Genomic DNA, 18,349 nt, shown 5'->3' with positions numbered 1-18,349 from the left:
CAGGGTAACTTTGCAGAAAGCAGTAGCTGCTTTCTCCCTACCACCTACACTAGTTAGTAGTTATAACTTATACTGCAAAAAAAGCAAAATGTGAACATGTCTTTCTAGTCAAAATGTCAAATTTTTGTATGTAACAAAATTGGATGTTCCTTTTTGTTATGCGAGTTAAAGCTTATTATTTGTTTCAATCGTTTATTTATTTATTATGCACGACGATTATTACATACTTATATTTTTTATTTTTTATATCCTTCAACTTACTATGAAAGTAATAAAGTTTTATCAAAAGTGAAATACCATATAAACATTTTATTGAGACAAAATTTCTAACCGAAAAGTCTGGCTATATAATCAAAATTGGCTTTGATTCTTAAAGATACTATATATATAGAAAACTCATTAAAACCTTTGATTTAGATTTTCAAAATTTCGTAGAACTAGCTTGTATTTTAATAAAGATACGGTTGTGATCAATATTATTGCACTTTTTAACTCTATATTTATGAGCATGATCTCATGAAATTTATATATCCTTACTAAAAAATTATAACAAAAATCTATAACAAAAAAACCTACGGAGTATATAAGTTGTTAATTAAAAAAGAATATTGATAAATAAGAAATAAAATCCAATAAAGTAATTAAAATCCAAACTAAATCATGCATGTAAAATAACGTCTGCCATATAAGCAATTTCTTCCATAGTTTAATCAACTTTCCATAGTTTCAAAATCTCTATATAATAAACACCCCCTATGAACAAGCTTCTTCTCAACATTAAACCGAAAACACATTTCTTTAGTCATTAATTCTAACAAAAATCTTTTTCGATTTCAAAGATGACAACAATGAACGGCCATGATGAATCAAAGACAAAAGTCTTGTTGTTCCCATGGTTAGGCCATGGTCACCTTTCTCCATTCCTAGAACTAGCCAAAAAACTAAGCAACACAAACCTTTTAGATGTCTACCTTTGTTCCACTCGTGCTAACCTTGATTCGGTTATCAAGTGTCGGCCCCCCTCGGTTCGACTCATTGAACTTAACCTTCCTGCATTACCTGAGCTTCCATCACACCTTCACACCACTAATGGTCTCCCTGTCCATCTTATGCCCTCTCTCAAACAAGCTTTTGATATGTCAATCCCTTTGTTTTCGGAAATCTTGGTTAACCTTAAGCCGGATTTGCTTATTTATGATATTATTCAACCGTGGGCTCCTGTTGCGGCTGGAAACCTTGGAATTCCTTCAATTGTGTTTATCACAACGAGTGTTGCCGCCTCTGTGTTTGATCTTCACTTGAAGTACAACAAAGGGGTTGCGTTTCCATACTCGGCACTTTACTATCGTGCTGGTGAGTATGTTGAACCGGCAAAAGATTGCAAAGATGCAAAGCGTGTCACTGATTGTCTTGAACTTTCGTCAAGTCTTATGCTTGTTAAGTCTTTCAAGGAGATTGAAGGTAAGTACTCTGATTACCTTTCTGTTGTGACAAGTAAAAAGATTGTACCTGTGGGTCCACTTGTTGCGGACCCATGTCCATTGGACACGAAACAAAACAGTGTGATCCAATGGCTTGATGAAAAAGCTGTTGGATCGACTGTTTTTGTTTCTTTTGGGAGTGAGTATTTTCTTTCTAGTCTTGATTTGGAAGAAATAGCATATGGGTTGGAACTGAGCAATGTGAATTTTATTTGGGTTTTAAGGTTTCCAAAAGGTGAAACAAATATTAAGATTTCTAAAGTTTTGCCATTAGGATATCTTGAAAGGGTGAAAGAAAGGGGTTTGATAGTTGAAGGTTGGGCTCCACAAGCACACATTCTAAAACACAAAAACATTGGTGGCTTTGTGAGTCATTGTGGTTGGAATTCGGTATTAGAAGCTATGAAATTCGGTGTTCCAATAATAGCAATGCCCATGCATCTTGACCAGCCTATCAACACTAGGTTAGTGGCCGAGGTTGGGGTTGGGGTTGAGGTGGTTAGGGATGAAAATCGGCGGCTCAATCGAGAGAAGGTGGCGGATGTTGTGCAGCATGTGGTGATGAGTAAGTCAGGAGGACCAGTGAGGGAAAAAGCCAAGCAAATGAGCGTTGATTTAAGTCTGAAAGGGAACGAGGAGATTGATGTGGTGGTGGAAGAGCTACTCCAACTTTGCAAGAGTGGTGGAAGTCGTGATGGTCGTGGTAACAGAAAGGAACTCCAAAGTAATGGATTCGCGAATGGCAAGCATTACGCGAGTAAAGATTGAGCTCGCGAAGATCTCCCCTCCCTGATTTTCTCTTGATAAGTTATAGCTATAGATACCGAAGTGTGACAAAAGTGTTCATGGGGTTTCTTACAACATCATAGAAACTCTTTAGACATGCCCCTTCAGAGTATTTACTATATATATAGTTCTTAATTCTTAACTAGGTTTGTTAATCTTTGAAGACATATTTTTCATGATTTTCAAAGAAGAAACCAAACCCAACTTTTAGTTATTATTTATTTTCAAAGTTTTTGTTTGAAGTGATTGAGGGGGGAGGTGAATTCTAAGAGGAAAGGCTACCCTCTTTTGTGTAGCATAACTATTATAAAGGTTTAATATAAATAAAATAAGTATTAAACTAAATCTGGATTACCATTTGAAGATCCAAAAAGTTCTTAGCTCAAGTGTTTCCATGTATCATTTATCCTCTGGCACTGGAGGAAACTATTTTGCATACTGTAAAATAAGATACATGATTGTAACAAATTAGATATCATTGTTGCAGGTAACTGGCATTTCTGGGTTAGATGTTTGACAATGTGATTAAGCTTTTTTATTGTTTATGATGATCAATTATGTAAGAGAATTCAGCTAAACTGATGATTTTTGTTCTAATTTTGTGACATAAAATGAATTTGCTCATAAGTTATTTTGTTTTTGATCTAACTAACTGTCCAACTGACAAGAATTTCTGTTAAGCACTTGTCCAACAAAACTAACTTACCAGTTACCACCAGATAATCTAGTCAAAAACATGTCTAAATTGAATACTATGATACATATGCACGAAAACGTTAACGGGGACTTCCAGCATCTTGTTATTTTGTTTTCAAACATCAGAAGTCCTTCAGTTTTCAATGGACAGTACCTGTCCGGAAAAGATTACTTCCGATCAGTATTTCAAGTTTTTCGCTATTGGATGAATGAGTACTAAATATATAAAATATGCACTTTGACTTTTTGGGTCAAACTGGCCATTTTTTAATATAAAGCTTTGTATATCTTTTAATAACAAATTCACCCCAAAATGTATCCTGTTGTTATAATTGCTACCCAATATAAGGTACTAGATCAACATAAAAAATTAAAAATAATTAATATTCATACATAACAATAACAATATGATGTCGTGATTCATTTGACCTCAAAGTCAAAGCATGCATATCTCTTGAAATGAAGCCTAATTCACTTTTGACATTTACAACTATCATTAACCGTCGGTGAGCTAAACAAGGAAAACCTCTTCCGTTTACCTATTTATACTAATAGTTGCATTAAAAATTAACTGTTTTATACTTGTAATGCAAAAAAACACCAAAACTACGGGACATGCAATCAATTTAGACAATGTCTCAAGGTTTTCTTACAACAAGGCTACATGTATGATTGTAAAAATTGCTTAATCAGGCATATCTTACTCGTTTTCTGTAACTGACCAAATACAATGGTTTGCAAAATGATAACAAAAAACTCAATCATGATTAATCATTTTCTTCAAAGTTGCAAAGACTTGGGAACCCATACGACTAATAAAGTTTAAAAGTAGTTTATTTGAACTCAAACATCAAACAATGATAACTTCTACTTACAGCTGGATTTACCAAATTGGGAGAGTCTTTTTTCTTATTCTTCATCAACAATACACCAGATCATCCTAAAACAGTACAAAAAATAACACTTATCAGTACATTTAACAAGTGCTTCAAAAATTCAGGCACTTCAAATGAGTTTAGTGTGCATACCAAAATATAGAGAGAACGAACAAGAAAGCAAGATAAACAAGTTTATACAATCGCAGGTACTTTTCCTTTGGCAGCTTGTTGAACGCCTCTGTTGCATACAATAAATGACGTCTGTGAATGTATCTATATAGAAATAAAAGCTATGTTAGGGAGTAATTTCAACTCAAAATATAAACTGGTTTGATTTGAGGTGGGTTTAATTAATATCTTGGATAATAAAACAAAAACATGTTAAAGAGTTGCAAAGTCACCCTAAGTTTTCTACTTTAGGTATCGTACTTAATATAATAATTATCTATTTATGAAATATACAATGTAAAATGTAGGTGAATTGACCCGACCGAATCCAATTTAGGCCCTTTAATAGTTTAACCATTATCCAACCTGTCTAATTTTCGTGAAATGTATGACATGATAAACAAACATAAAAGACACGTTGGTCTACAATCCACGTATTTATATCAAATGATATAATGTATGAGAGACGGATTTTTCCCATGTCCTTGATTGACTAGAAAGAATTACTTCCTCCTTTATAAAAAAGCTTTCAGTTTGATATTTGAGGTCAAACAAAAAGTTATATTGACTTACAAAAGTTGGCACAATCTCTTTCAATTCATGAATATTCAATAGACAAATTGTAAGTAGCATTATATAAAAACTGTGAACTTTTAAATATTGCTTAGCCGAACAACTAATCTTTGTAAACAAATTATTTAACCAAAAGTCAAATATATCGTCTTTAACCAGTAATTTTGCACATCAGCAATTCCCAACCACCCCCACCCCTAAAAGATCACTAACAGAAGTAGGTCAAGTATCATGACAAACTAATGTACGGAAATGATAAAAACAAATAATAAATAAAGAGAAATGCACTGACCGATTCACGTTATAATATAAATATGGCAGACAGAACAGCAACATGATCCAATGTCTCGTCACAAGATGCAGAAAGCACAATGCTCCTTGAGTTATAAACTCTGGCAATGTCGTGTTGTTTATATTAGTCGCCAACTCATACGGATTAATGTCATCTTGCTCTAAGTCTAAAAAGCATGTCAACTGCGATGAGAGCTTACGACCATTAATTAACTCAGAACAAAAGCTTCTTTAATAAATTAAGTCAAACTGCCATGAAATGACTTTTGACAAGATTTTTTGAAGCAATTCTTGGAACAAAACTTTGACAAATTAGGATATTAGATATGTAATTTGAAGTACATTAAGATTCTATCACATACATATGTAAGTATGTAACTTAGAAAATTGAAATAATAAATAGTTTTATAGCAAAATAAGGACACTTCGAGCTAGAACTTCCGTTTTATAATTTCACATTCTGTTTGCAGTATCTTTGAGGTAAAGAGATGCTGCAACACCACTAAGGTTTTTTGGGGAAAATATAAATTACTAAACTTTAACCACTGTATTGCATCTAACTATCCAGCTCCGATACTTGAAAGTAACCATTTTGAAAACTCGAACATCCGAACACCCCTTTATTAGTCTCTTGCAATTTCATAAAGGAGCCTAATTTTGGACACAACATGCAAATGAAAGCTAAAGACTCAACCTTTAAGCATGTAATAAGCCACATGTCCTATCAACTCCTAATTTCTATTTTTTCCTTCTAAAGACTCGCTTTTTTCTGCTTCATCATAAGAACAAACTGCCTAATACTCTATCCAACCCTTCTCAGTAAGAACCCATATTTATTTTCTACTTGACAACTTGTCAAATTTCCATATAAAAACTAACAATTTTATACTAAACAAAAAAATGCATCAACCACCAAAGTCACCATAATCTATTAAAGCTAGAAAAACATGTGGGCATACATCCTAACTACACATTCTCCGTATTTTCTAGAAAAAATGATTAAAAAAGGTCATCTTTTTACAGAAACTACACAACCTATAACGCTATGCCGGAAGCCGTTGGTAAAAGTCTTCTTCTTTCTAGTTCTTTTTTGGAACATTAGTGTTTGATTAAAACAAGAAAAAGGTTTAAGAAAAACACACACATCTTTTCAACTTAGAAAAACACTTAAATTTACAATCAGAAACATTACACATTAAATAGCAATTCGTGGCAAATGCAAAGAATATAAAGATAACAAAAACAATATACATATATGATGACACAAATCAAGAAACTGCAATAAAAATTAAAATAAGGTAATACAAAATAAATTGGGCAGCATAAAGAAACAAACTTTGAGGTATAATTGATGAATACATTAAAACATAAATAAATAGAAAGAAAGAAAGAAAGAAAGGGAAGGACCTGGTAAAGAACGAGGCATAAGACTGCTATGAGAAGGAAAAAGGATATTAGCCATGCGAATAAATCTACCATCTATCTATAATTCGATAAAACACTTTTTGCGTTTTTGTGCTTAAGAAAGACTTCAAAGTCTTTTTGGTGTATTTGGGTTTTTGGAATGTTTTTGATTACCAATTAATCCATCGTTAGTTACAATATATATATCTTCTTGATACTCCGTGTTTAATTAAAATAAGAAAAAGCATTAATTCATAATTAGAGAATTTGAATTCTTAACAAACTTTGAGTAAAAACCTAAATACAATACAATACAATAGTTTTCATCGGATTCATATAGATCGTTATCAATTTTATACTCACTTTATATGTTCATTCATTATAGAAAAAGAAGACAAACTATTACCGAGAGTAAATTTTTAAATTTGCTACTACCTATCAATTTTAACATATGTGTGAATTGATTAAATCCATATATCCATCAAGATTAGTATAAACTAGCACGTTACCCGCGCAATGTGGCAGTGGTCGTGACAATGCCGTTGTAGTGGGGGCAGAGTGTTGCTGGTGGAGACGGTGTCGAGTGGTGTGGATAATTGATATAAATGGTCAATGAAAATATATTAAAGACTAAAGGATTGGTAGTGTAAATTAATCATTAATGTTATGGGGTAGTGTATGTTGAAATATTTTAAGGGGTGCTAAGTGAAAATATTACATATTTTCAACGCTTCCATAAATAAAAGAGGCTATTTCTTTTATAATATAGTATAGATTAGAAGTAAGAGTCATTATTTATAGTAAATTTTTTATTTTTAAAATTTTTATCACACAATTATTTTGATTTTTTAACTTTTATCACACAACTTTTTAATTTTATGTTTTAGTCACAAACTTCCAAAGATAGTGACTTTTCATTTTTTTTACCATAATAACCTTTTTCACTTTTTTATTTTCACCACAACCTTTTCAACTTTGTTATATTTACCATAAAACTTTTGAATTTGATTCTTTAGCCACAACGGTAATTTCTTTAAATTTAATCTTTTAATTATAATAAGCACCAACTATATGATAAAGGTTTCATTTCAGACAAAAAAAAAAGGACAAACATCTGCCTCCTTAATCGTCAACCCTCAACACCACTTATCCACCGATTTCAAAATCTAACCAATATCATATAACAACTAATTACTTGTTCACAAAGCCTTTTTTTATATATATTTAAAGCATTTTTCTATATAGTATGTAATAATGAAAGACTAAAATAAATTATTCATACGGCAACACGCGGGGTAAAACTTTTACTTCCCTATGATTGAACTATACATAATTTTTTTATTTCTGAATTTTTTTGTTAAAGTTAATTTGATTCAGACGTGCTGTAAACAATTTTAACCAGCGATTTGCTAGAGCTTCAACTTCTTAGTCATGAAAAATACCTTAAGATGAGAAACCCAATACTCGAACCCAAGACCTTGGGAAAAACTTACCTCCGGAGTTCACATAGTGGATTTAGAAGATAACATTGACTAATCCACCTAAATTAAGCGGACAATCTTTATTTCTGATTTTTTTTCTTCTTAACATTGAACTTTTTATCGTAAACCGTGTTACCGAAACATCGCTTTGATAATAACAAGAACTATACTACTCCCTCCGTCCCATATTAAGTATCCACATTTGACTTTTTGAGTCTTTTTCTTTCAACTTTGACCGTAAATATTTTTGTTTGTGTTATATAAAATTTGATACAAGATATATGAATTGATTGAGTTTTAAATGTATTTTTCATTGATATAAATTTAATCAACTAATATGTAACACAACCAAAGATATTTGCGGTCAAAGTCGGAAGAAAAAGACTTGACCAGTCAAAATAGGACAATTAAAATGGGACGGAGAGAGTATTTCCTTAACAACCCAAAACCCCGAGGGGCTATAAAATGCCTACTATAAACTTCAAGGACCAAACTGACAACAAGTTTCTTGATAAAAAAGAAACTTCACAACAAAAGAAAGTTGTCTTCCTCACAAACACACACACACACAGGATCTAAAACACATACCTGATTCTAATCAAAGCATTATGACCAAGGAACATGCCAACTGGTCTCCATATGATAACAATGGAGGGTACGTATTTCTTCGTCCCCTAATTTATTTATTTATTTAACCTTTTTCTAATATATATATATGTGTGTGTGTGTGTGTGTGTGTGTGTGTGTGGCAGAACATGTGTGGCGATAGCTGGTGCGGATTATTGTGTGATTGCAGCTGATACTCGTATGTCCACCGGCTACAGCATCCTCACCCGTGATTATTCCAAAATCTGTAAATTGTATGTTTTCCCATTTTTTTAAAATAAGTTTTTAATTATTTTTTAGGGTTTTTTTTTATGGGGTTTATTGTTTGAATGTGTAGTGATGTTAAAGTTTTGATCTTGTGATGGTTTGATTGTGTATGGATTGAAATTTTTGGTGCTGTGTTCCTTAGTTTTATTAGGGTAAAAAATGAAGAGGAATACACTCGGGCGCAGAGTCGTATTAGAAATTTTTGAAGGACTTAGCTAGCTTTAGATTAGATGCATTAGCGGTGGCAGAGTGACGATTAAGGATGTTTTCCGGTGGTGTGATAGAGGGTGTTTGGTAGCATAGATATAGAGAAGGATGAGGTGTCATAGTGTGATTTGTAGAACATAGCGTTATATGGCTGTATACAAATAGATAAACATGTAATAATTGGTTTGGATTTTCTGATCTAGCGTAGGAATTAGAGGATATAAGGGTGTTTTTCATGTGATTTTGTTGATCTAGAAATTAGAGGATATAAGGGTGTTTTTCAAGTGATTTTGTTGATCTAGAAACGAAATTTGGGTAATTAGACAGAGTAAAGTCAGAGATGTTAATTAATGTTACATTTTTGTGTTAACAATCAACTTTTTTATAACCTACTTCTATCAATGAAAATAACCATAAGTGTTTGGAGGACTACAATATATATAAAGTTCCATAATTAAATATGTGTGGGCTGATGACAGAAGCTTTTAAAAACATGATAATCCTCTTCAAATTGAAGACGAGTGAAGTGTTTTTTTCGTTGTTTATTCGCTTAATGTAATGATTTTGTTTTCATTCTCCTTTGATATTACTAAACGACACCTAATTGGACTGTAAGTAAAATTGGCTGTATGCACTTTACTCTTTTTTTCATTTACCTTAAAGTTATAAGCTTGGCTTTGTTTGGGATAAGCTGTTTGAGTCGGAGTATACAATACATAAGCTGTTCAAATATTTTTACTTTCAGAGCGGACAAAAGTTATATGGCTTCTTCAGGATTCCAGGCTGATGTTAAAGCCTTACAGAAGGTCCTATCTTCAAGACACCTGGTAAGATTCATGGTTTTACTTTTTTTTGTTTCATTCATATTATGGTCCTTTCCCTCTATTTTTATCAGCCATGTCTATAATGTCCTGTTACTCTTAAACTGATGGGATTTCTTGTTAGCTGCTCTAAAAATCATAGATATGACAATGAGGTAAAAGAATGTTGATAATTTATGTACTTCTATCACAGATCTATCAACACCAGCACAACAAACAGATGAGTTGCCCTGCTATGGCTCAGCTTCTCTCAAACACCCTTTACTACAAGCGCTTCTTCCCGTATTATGCCTTTAATGTTTTAGGTGGCCTTGACAGTGAAGGTATAGATACATATATATATGCATGTGCTTTTAGTCTTTGAGTGATCTCTTGATTGTAGTAAAATAAACTTATTTTATAACCATGAAGGGAAGGGATGTGTCTTCACATATGATGCTGTTGGATCATATGAGAGGGTTGGGTACAGTGCTCAAGGTTCGGGTGCTACACTCATCACTCCATTCTTGGACAACCAGCTCAAGACCCCGAGCCCTCTTCTGTTACCCGCACAGGTCTGAATTTTCATCTCTCTCTCTCTCTCTTTCCCCATTTGCTCATGTGCAGATGCTCGTGCGTGTAAAATTTAATTGGAAAGGAATGAGCCAAATGGACTATTAGCATGAAAGTCACTTGAGGTGTAGTTCTAATGCATACAAACCTCCTAAATCATTATATCTTTGATTCAGAGTTGTTATATAGGCAAATCTAACAAATTAGTCACTTATTAAAATGTACAAAAGAATAGACATATTGGATCAATATTGACCCATTTTTGACCTGCTTCTCACCCATCTTGCCTTCTCTAGTAGTCTAGTGTAGATATGATTCTCTTAAGCATTTCGATCAATCCAAAACCCCTATAAGCTTGGTTTGCATTTAAATGTTTTAATGATGTAATTACAAAACAACAGTGTCATCTCCATCATTGTCTATCCAAAGTTTGATGTAATTGTTGACTATAAGCATACATGGCTTTTCACTGAATAAGGTTTTCAAAACCCTTCCATTTAAGACATGAGGAGCATGCGAGAGTTTTAAAAATGACAAAGCTTCTAGTGACAACACATCTAGTATTAATTCCATTTCAGCAAAATGATGGCGCTTTTCAATGGCGCATGTGAATCCAGTCAGCAAGTCTCAAATCGTTGACTTACAAACCCATACTAATGATGCAGTTGGAAACTATATTACAGTGACCACACTAGCCAATATATAGTTCTTCCCGGTCATCAAAGTGACATGTGATAATGCTATAAAACTTTTTCTTTGGTACAGGATGCTGTTACACCGCTTTCAGAAGAGGAAGCGGTTGATCTAGTGAAAACTTGTTTTTCATCGGCAACAGAAAGAGATATATACACTGTAAGTTATGCCATGCTTTTTTTTGTATGTTTTAGAAGAAGTAATTAATAAATATTGCATGACTGGATCATGAGTTTGTTGGAACTTATAAGAAAGTTATGTTTAAGTTGTATAACATGCAACCAAAAACAGTAGTTATTCATGTGTGCTGACACTTGACAGTTTTCCAGTCCTCGTAATATATTTTTAATATATATTGCAGGGTGACAGCGTTGAAATTATAATCGTAAATGCTAATGGAGTTCGTCATGAAAGTGAACAACTCCGCAAAGACTAGTTGCCAAACGATCTTTCTGAAGTTGTGGCCGGTTGTTTCAGTTTGTTGTCTTGGAAATGCTAATGTTTTTAGGTTACAATGTGTAATACTTTGAATATTCAAGACCTTGGATTTTTATTTTAATGAAATTTTCGGTTAATGAACTTATACATGCTGGCTGGCTTGTTTGAATGTTTTTGTATTATCATTTTGTTAAGAAAACCATGTTGCTTGGTTTTTATGTGATCAGCATATAGCCGGATGCTTTTTGAATGAAAAAAGAAAAGATGGGCACATCCAGCCAATTCAAGCCTAGACAAACTTAACATCTCTGATTCAGAATATATCATCTTTTGATGTTAATTTACCAAATTGTCTAATTTTTTCATTAAGTCATTAATTTAGGGTACTTGGAATAGCATAATTTGATAACTGTAATTTAAAAATAGTTATTTTGACTAGATTATTGTTTTTTTTTGTGATATACTTAAATGTTGAGACGATCAATAAAAATATGCAAATCTAAATCAACCTGTACGTAACATAATGGGAATGGAACTTTTTTTGTGTATATTTTAAATACAAAATTTCTAAAATTGTTCTCCCACTTTGGGATGTCTGTGGTTTACAAACAATAGTGAGCATATGCACAACTCTCTAGAAGACAAGTATACAACAGGAAAAGAAGTCCAAGGCCCAAATGTTTCTTTACCATATGGGGTTGATTTTCTTCTTGTTCCTCTATACATGAACAATAAAAGAGTGCAAACAAAATTTTTAGTTATCCAGCTGTTAGGACTAACCGTACCCAATCCTCACCTCCCCCAAACACCATAAGCTGTCTATTACAATGTCATCGACTGGGTTCTTTTGCCGAGAGTAACTTCAGTTTCTGCAACACAAGCAGAAAAGAAAGTAATTTGAAATTGATAAATGGATTGCAAATATGAAGTACTTAGATGGAGTAAAAGCAAACAGACACTCCAATGAAATATGACTTTTCTAATCATAACAATTGCAAATGTTGTGAGTGAATGGTCATATCTCACGGTAGTACTACTGTTTCACTCAAGGTACAATATGGTGAGTAACCTAAATCATATTTTAATGGGTGATCCTATATACCACCCTTTGATTTTAGCAATGTACATCAAACCAGTCAATGACGTAATCAAGAGCCATGTCAAAAACTAGAATTTGATTAGCATACATTGGCTATATCTATAAATTCGCTATCAATTGGATATTTATGTAAACAAACACTATGTATAGCGAAGAAATGCATAACGAGCATAGTACGGAATGAAAAAGTTATTACCGAGATATATTGTGGAGGATCGTCGATACTAGTTGAACCTAGTATAACCTCCCTCTTTAACTTAGCAGTAAGCTTGTGACAAACACGCAACTGCAGACAAAAGTGACATGTTTCAGGCAAGAATTCATTGGACTGACAAGTAATTGTTCCTCAAATGAAACCTTAAAATTCACCTCGGATCTGGTGGCCCCACCGATTATAAAAACAAAGATACGCTGCCCCATGTTTTTGAAATCCGTGGATGTATTAGTAATGGATGTATTGCTACAAAGATAGTAACAGAGAGGTAAGTAATTTGATAAAAACAAATAAATGATAATAATTCACAGATATCATTATGAAGTCTCATTTGATAAAAACAAATAAATGATAATAATTAGATCATAGGTGCTATTGGCTCATGAACAAGTAATTTCAGTGTTGAGTGTCTAATACAAATGTTGGTAGGAGCATATACATTTTTCAGATATTTGTACAAAAATAACAAAAAAAGACAAGTATGCGAATGTAACCTTGTATGACCATCCGCAGATGAACGTTGCTTTGCCCATGTGGCGGTCCTTCTTGATCTCCTAGAATTTGGATGGTTAGCTGGCCCGCTCTTTGCTGATGCATCATGCGTGCTAGTAGTTTGAGTGCTTGAACTTGGACTATTCATGCACTGGTATTCGTCCTTTGGCAAATCACGTCTGCCAAGTTTTTCAAGCAAATCCTGAAAAAAAGAATGTGTGCCCATGATTTCCTATTAGAGGATGCTCTACATGGTGGTAGGCAAAGAAAATCATTATGTTACCTCTAACATGGGATAAAATCGGGAGAGTTGCCATGTTTCCTCTTCTCCTGTTTTATCCTTTCTTAATGCATGATGTCTCTGACAATGAGCAGGTGTACACCGGCAGTCAGAATTAAATTATATAACTGTGAATATATAGACTAACATCAATATATACTATATGTACCTTTTGAGTATCAAACTTAAGGGAGAAGGCTCCATGGTGTTTCTTTTTGCTGTGTGATCCCTCAAGCAATTTCATATTTTGTATCGCCTTGATATCATCAGGAGGCAGCTTTGCCAACTAAGAGGGAAACAGAGAAAAACAAGCAACTTAATGTTTTTGATTTTGATTAATCCTTTTGTGAACTTAAACCTCTTTCTGCTATACTTTATTTACATCATAAATCTTCTTACACTTTCTACCATAAGTATACTTTTCTCTTGATCTATTCCCACTCAAATTACTTGGAAAATTTCATGTTAACTATATCAGCAATTTAGTTCGTAATATATTTCCATACTGTTAGTAACTTAGGAGATTACGATAATAATGGTTTTACTTAGGTGTCAAGGATTGCCAGCCAATTATGCATTACTATATTATGGTAACTTAGGGTTCTTGATGTTCGGTTTACACGATAGCAAGGGTATACAAAGGAAGGCTTACAAATCTGTACTCAAGAGTTTGTAAGTATTGTGAAACTTTTACTCATATTTCTTCCTTTCCTGATTTAACATCATTTACGTAGTGTTTATTTATCTTTAAACTGTGAGCACTAAAGATAGTATTTGATAGTATGAAGAAGATCTACCTGCATAAGTTTTGTTGCTTTGTCTCCCTCAAATTTTTCGGGGTGAACCATGGCATAAATCATCATTAATCTCAGCTTGTATTCAGGTCTTGAGTCCTATAAGAAGTATACGAATATAATATCAGCAATTAAAACAACACAGTGGTATCGCTCCTTCCGTTTTGTGTTTCATGTCCTCAAGTCACCTGATATGTTCGCAGAAAGTTAATGACTTCCTTTGTCCCAGCATCGCCAAAGACAAGATCCTGCTCAACTTGACCAAGATCTCTGAGCCCTTCATCTCTGATAACTTTGTTGATTTTTCCCGCAATCTGTTTACACGGAAATAAGCTAATCAGCGGTAGTGTCTCGACACACTGTGAAAGTACAGAGTAGAGAAAGGGATAATAAAGGGATAGTAAACAAGAAGTGTACCTCTACATGGAGTGAAAGTTTTTCCATTTGTTCATTATATTGGGGCAAAGCTTGAACCATCTTCTGTATCTCTCGGGTAGATAATTCATTACCATCTCTGCATTCAAGTCAATTATTTGTACAAGACTAAGGGGAAGCATTATGACAAATTACATGGTCCAACGACTGCAAATTAGGGTCTTAATATGCTTAACGTCTTCTAAGCTATCAAAGTGTATCAATTGTTTATTTGAAGTTCTATTGTAAATATTTTTTGATCTACAATAACATTATAATCTCATCCGAGGTTTATCATATAAGAAGATGTAGTCCTATTCAAATGAGGACTTAAAAAGTGGCAGAGAATATAAATGATGTTCCTTTACTTGATAGCACTGACCTTTGTTGTAATTGCGCAGCTTTGTTTTTCGACATAAAATTTTGCATCTTATCACTCAACTTTTCACTAGCCTGACAAGGCGGAAGATGAAAAAATATTAGAACTTATAATATTTCTATGTGAACTTAAAGCAAAATGAACGCTTACTTCGGCTATGTGTAAGTGGCGCATTTCAAGCCAAACTGGGTCATGATCTTCCAGAAGGAACTCTTTTTTCTGAGGTTCACCACCAGATTTACCCGGAACCTACATATAAAATGCTTCAATATTCACAAAATTCCCTTAACCTTATTTTGATCTATCCAGAAAACCATTCTCCAAATAAAATATACCTCTTGTACATATTTGTTCCCCTCCAAGTCTAGGAGGTCATGACACATTGCATCATAAGTCCATTCATGAATGATGGGTGCAATCTGCGGTTAAACATGTATAGGCAGGAAATAAGACATCAAAAATCTAGTGGCAGAATGGGTGGGTTGGGTAATGGGCCAAAACATCACATTGAATCTGGTTAAGGTAGAGTTGAGTTAACTCAGAAATATTATTCAATCCATTTCTTTATAAACATATAACTTGTTGATTATATTTATAAAATATTAATATAATTTATTAGATGAAATAACTTAAGACAATAGTGTCAGAATAAGAACAAAGTTTGAGCTTACTAAATCGAGAGATCTGTCCACAATGAGAAAATCACATGTCTCAGTCTGCGGAAAGTTTGGAATAGTAGTCTTATATGTTGTAATGGAGTTCCAGACAGCAGAAGCAAGTTTTACAGGAACCATGTCACGGAATGTTGCCGCACTAGATGCATCCATACCCTTTGCACGGTACCATACAACAGGAAACTCCTAAAAAGATGCAAAGAAGTTCATATGCCATTTATAAACTTTTGTATGCGGATTAGGAAAATGTGTGAAGTTTTGGTCAAATAAAACTTTTCAGGTTTTTAATGTACCTTCATTGAAGCAAAAACGGTAGCAATACGAGTGGCGATTGTGTTCAAGCTAGCATCAAATTGGCGAGAATTCTCAGCACTTCGGCTGTATAGGTCTTCTAGAGCCTTGTCATGATCAGTTGTAAATGCCTGCCATGAAACAAAGATAAAACGACAGTGGCATGACTATAAACTAAGTAAAAACTTGAACTAAAGAAATTAACGGGGATATAGCTGAAATCTTTAAGAATAATATTTACCTGACTTTCTAGAGGAAAGTACTCCAGATTCATCTGCAATAATCAACGGTGGGATTGTATCTCAGAACTTTATACTTACAGATCCGATACCATTTATGAAAATAAGGATTTAAAGATAAAAGAAGATGATGATATTACCTCTCTCAGCGCACCGATCCGAGGTAAAACACTCATATCGCTTTTTAATTTATCAATCAAATCCTTTGAGGCAGGACAACTAAAAAAAATAAATGCCCTGCAATAGAAACAGACCACAAAAAGGATACAGGATATAAGGTAATGAATAGAGTAAAACGGGCTTAGCTTCATGGAAATTACATGTTTTGCATACTTCTTATATAACGGTTCTCTTCCTGACATGTCAGATAGAAACATAATAAGGCTGCATCCAAACAAATACGGTGAGTCAGACTTACAAGCCACAAAATGAAGAGAAGGTAGGGAGCATAAGACTATATTATATGAATATATTGAGTACTTTGGAAATAATCTTTGAACTTAAGGTAAAGACGTAGACTTAAAAATGGCGTAAGGGTAAAACATAAGGAGTTCATACATAAAAAGTGATTATTGACCCATATTATTACTGATATAAAGCAAAGTACACTTGTCTAGGACTATAACTAGATACAGGTGATAAACAAAAGATCGGAAAAATGAGGGGCCATACTTCTCTTTAATCGGTTGAATGAAGTATATAACATCCATAGAAGGCATAGGTTGCCTTCTCTTAAAAATATCTTCCACCACTGCAGAGAAAAGCAGACACTAAATATCATACTCTGACACACATTCTATATAATCAGCAAACAGATTCGTTTGAGGACAATATTTTAATTTTAGATTAAAAGGACAATCAAATATGCAATCTACATTTTCAAAATCTTGTTTATAGGATGTGTCAGATTATCATTGCTTTTCCCAAATTCAGGCAAGCTACAGCAGCTTCAAATACACAACAAATGAGTTGACATTTTATAAGCTTACATGAAACTCCTTGATCTGTGATATCTGTCATTTTGCATGAAGCAGACAAAACTTTCACGGTGACTTTATCCATAATAAGTACCTGTAAAACACCGGTTTAGAATCAATGATAGTATTCTTCGACATTGCTTGGATGTTGAAATTCTAGCATTACCAGATACAACAACAAGGTGAAGTTCAAAAGAAAAAATCTGTCATGGTAAGAAGTGTCAGCACCGGAATCCTTCATACACTTTGTAGTACAAAGTGTATGAAGGATTCCGGTGCTGACACTTCTTACCATGACAGATTTTAGTTTGTACCATTAATAGACTTTTCTCTAGTACAGTAATTGATAAAATTTCAATCCTTTACTTTCCACATTGAACAATTCTTTATTATCCCAAAATGCTATTCTTTTAAAACTTGCTTACTATAACCTCAAGGTCCTGGACACGGCTGTAATTTCACCCCTTTCGGGTTTAGTTATGTATAGGTTACTCGATCACTATGTAATAAATATAGGTGTACATATATATACCTTCCAACTTGATCTCGAATCCCCTGATGAAGATGATTTGAGCATTTCATACAGCAACCCTGCAACACAATATACACGCACACCGGAATTACTAAATATGATAATAAAGCTACAAAGGCCAACTAAATCTACCAATTAATAATTCATTCCTGTGTCAAAATTGGTGATTTTACCATAAGATAAATCATAAGCAATTCTATACATTATACAGGTTATAGAATCTTTTGAAATTTTATCGTAACGAGTAGGAACCGAGTTTAAATCTTTTACTAGAATAAAAAAAAAAAAAAAAAAAATTTAGATGATCAAAAGCATATTGTGGTATACTGGTATTTCTAACTAACATAGCCCAATTCTTAGCTAGCGTGCTATAATCATTAATGCACGTAGCATCATCATAATCTAATCATTTCGTGGAAAAACAAATTAACAATAAATAGTAATAACAATACATTATATATGTATATATTTTACGAACAATGTATAATTGTATATATATAAAAGAAAAACGCAAAGATAGAAACTTACGATCGCGGCTGATTTGTCGAAAACTTCTATAATCTCCTCCGCCATGGGATGACACATCAGAATCCATGCACGAAAATTAAAATTTTCTTATTTT

The 18,349-nt window shown here is 33.4% G+C and overlaps 3 protein-coding genes and 1 pseudogene across 4 annotated transcripts; 2 read left to right on the top strand and 2 right to left on the bottom strand.

The window, feature by feature from the left end:
• The first annotated feature begins 839 nt into the window (after positions 1–839).
• LOC122601901 (UDP-glucosyltransferase 29-like) lies at positions 840–2,249 on the top strand. The gene has a single exon (XM_043774635.1). It carries the CDS (start codon positions 840–842, stop codon positions 2,247–2,249), a length of 1,410 nt encoding a protein of 469 aa, XP_043630570.1.
• Positions 2,250–2,883: 634 nt separating this feature from the next.
• On the bottom strand, positions 2,884–6,430 carry LOC122600579 (protein cornichon homolog 4-like). 2 transcript variants are annotated; one of them, XM_043773319.1, is made up of 5 exons: positions 6,281–6,430; positions 4,875–5,056; positions 3,992–4,114; positions 3,839–3,903; positions 2,884–3,117 (listed from the first exon to the last, which is right to left on the bottom strand). In XM_043773319.1, the coding sequence occupies exons 1-4, from the start codon at positions 6,350–6,352 to the stop codon at positions 3,873–3,875; spliced, it is 408 nt and encodes a 135-aa protein (XP_043629254.1). In that variant the 5' UTR covers positions 6,353–6,430; the 3' UTR covers positions 2,884–3,117; positions 3,839–3,872. The 2 variants fall into 2 exon arrangements, with proteins under 2 accessions (XP_043629254.1, XP_043629255.1); XM_043773320.1 differs by having other exon boundaries at positions 3,851–3,903.
• A 1,859-nt stretch (positions 6,431–8,289) lies between these two features.
• Positions 8,290–11,491, top strand: LOC122599603 (proteasome subunit beta type-1-like). Its single transcript, XM_043772135.1, has 7 exons — positions 8,290–8,413; positions 8,511–8,618; positions 9,584–9,665; positions 9,853–9,982; positions 10,071–10,213; positions 10,977–11,063; positions 11,266–11,491. Exons 1-7 carry the CDS (start codon positions 8,367–8,369, stop codon positions 11,338–11,340), a joined length of 672 nt encoding a protein of 223 aa, XP_043628070.1. The 5' UTR covers positions 8,290–8,366; the 3' UTR covers positions 11,341–11,491.
• A 639-nt stretch (positions 11,492–12,130) lies between these two features.
• Positions 12,131–17,285, bottom strand: LOC122600916 (annotated as a pseudogene).
• Between the last annotated feature and the right edge of the window lie 1,064 nt (positions 17,286–18,349).

The sequence above is a fragment of the Erigeron canadensis genome, chromosome 5, assembly GCF_010389155.1.
Source record: "Erigeron canadensis isolate Cc75 chromosome 5, C_canadensis_v1, whole genome shotgun sequence".
Classification (NCBI taxonomy): Eukaryota; Viridiplantae; Streptophyta; class Magnoliopsida; order Asterales; family Asteraceae; genus Erigeron; species Erigeron canadensis.
Note: the sequence above shows the minus strand (reverse complement) of the source record. Positions and strands in the feature narration are given on the sequence as shown.

Coding starts and splice junctions, on each gene's coding strand:
- LOC122600579 (XM_043773319.1), bottom strand. CDS start 6,352: ATGGTAGATTTATTCGCATGGCTAATATCCTTTTTCCTTCTCATAGCA. Junction 5,057..6,280: donor TATGCCTCGTTCTTTACCAG/GTCCTTCCCTTT, acceptor CTCTCATCGCAG/TTGACATGCTTTTTAGACTT. Junction 3,904..3,991: donor TTCGTTCTCTCTATATTTTG/GTATGCACACTA, acceptor GTACTGTTTTAG/GATGATCTGGTGTATTGTTG.
- LOC122601901 (XM_043774635.1), top strand. CDS start 840: ATGACAACAATGAACGGCCATGATGAATCAAAGACAAAAGTCTTGTTG.
- LOC122599603 (XM_043772135.1), top strand. CDS start 8,367: ATGACCAAGGAACATGCCAACTGGTCTCCATATGATAACAATGGAGG. Junction 10,214..10,976: donor CTCTTCTGTTACCCGCACAG/GTCTGAATTTTC, acceptor TCTTTGGTACAG/GATGCTGTTACACCGCTTTC. Junction 11,064..11,265: donor CAGAAAGAGATATATACACT/GTAAGTTATGCC, acceptor TATATATTGCAG/GGTGACAGCGTTGAAATTAT.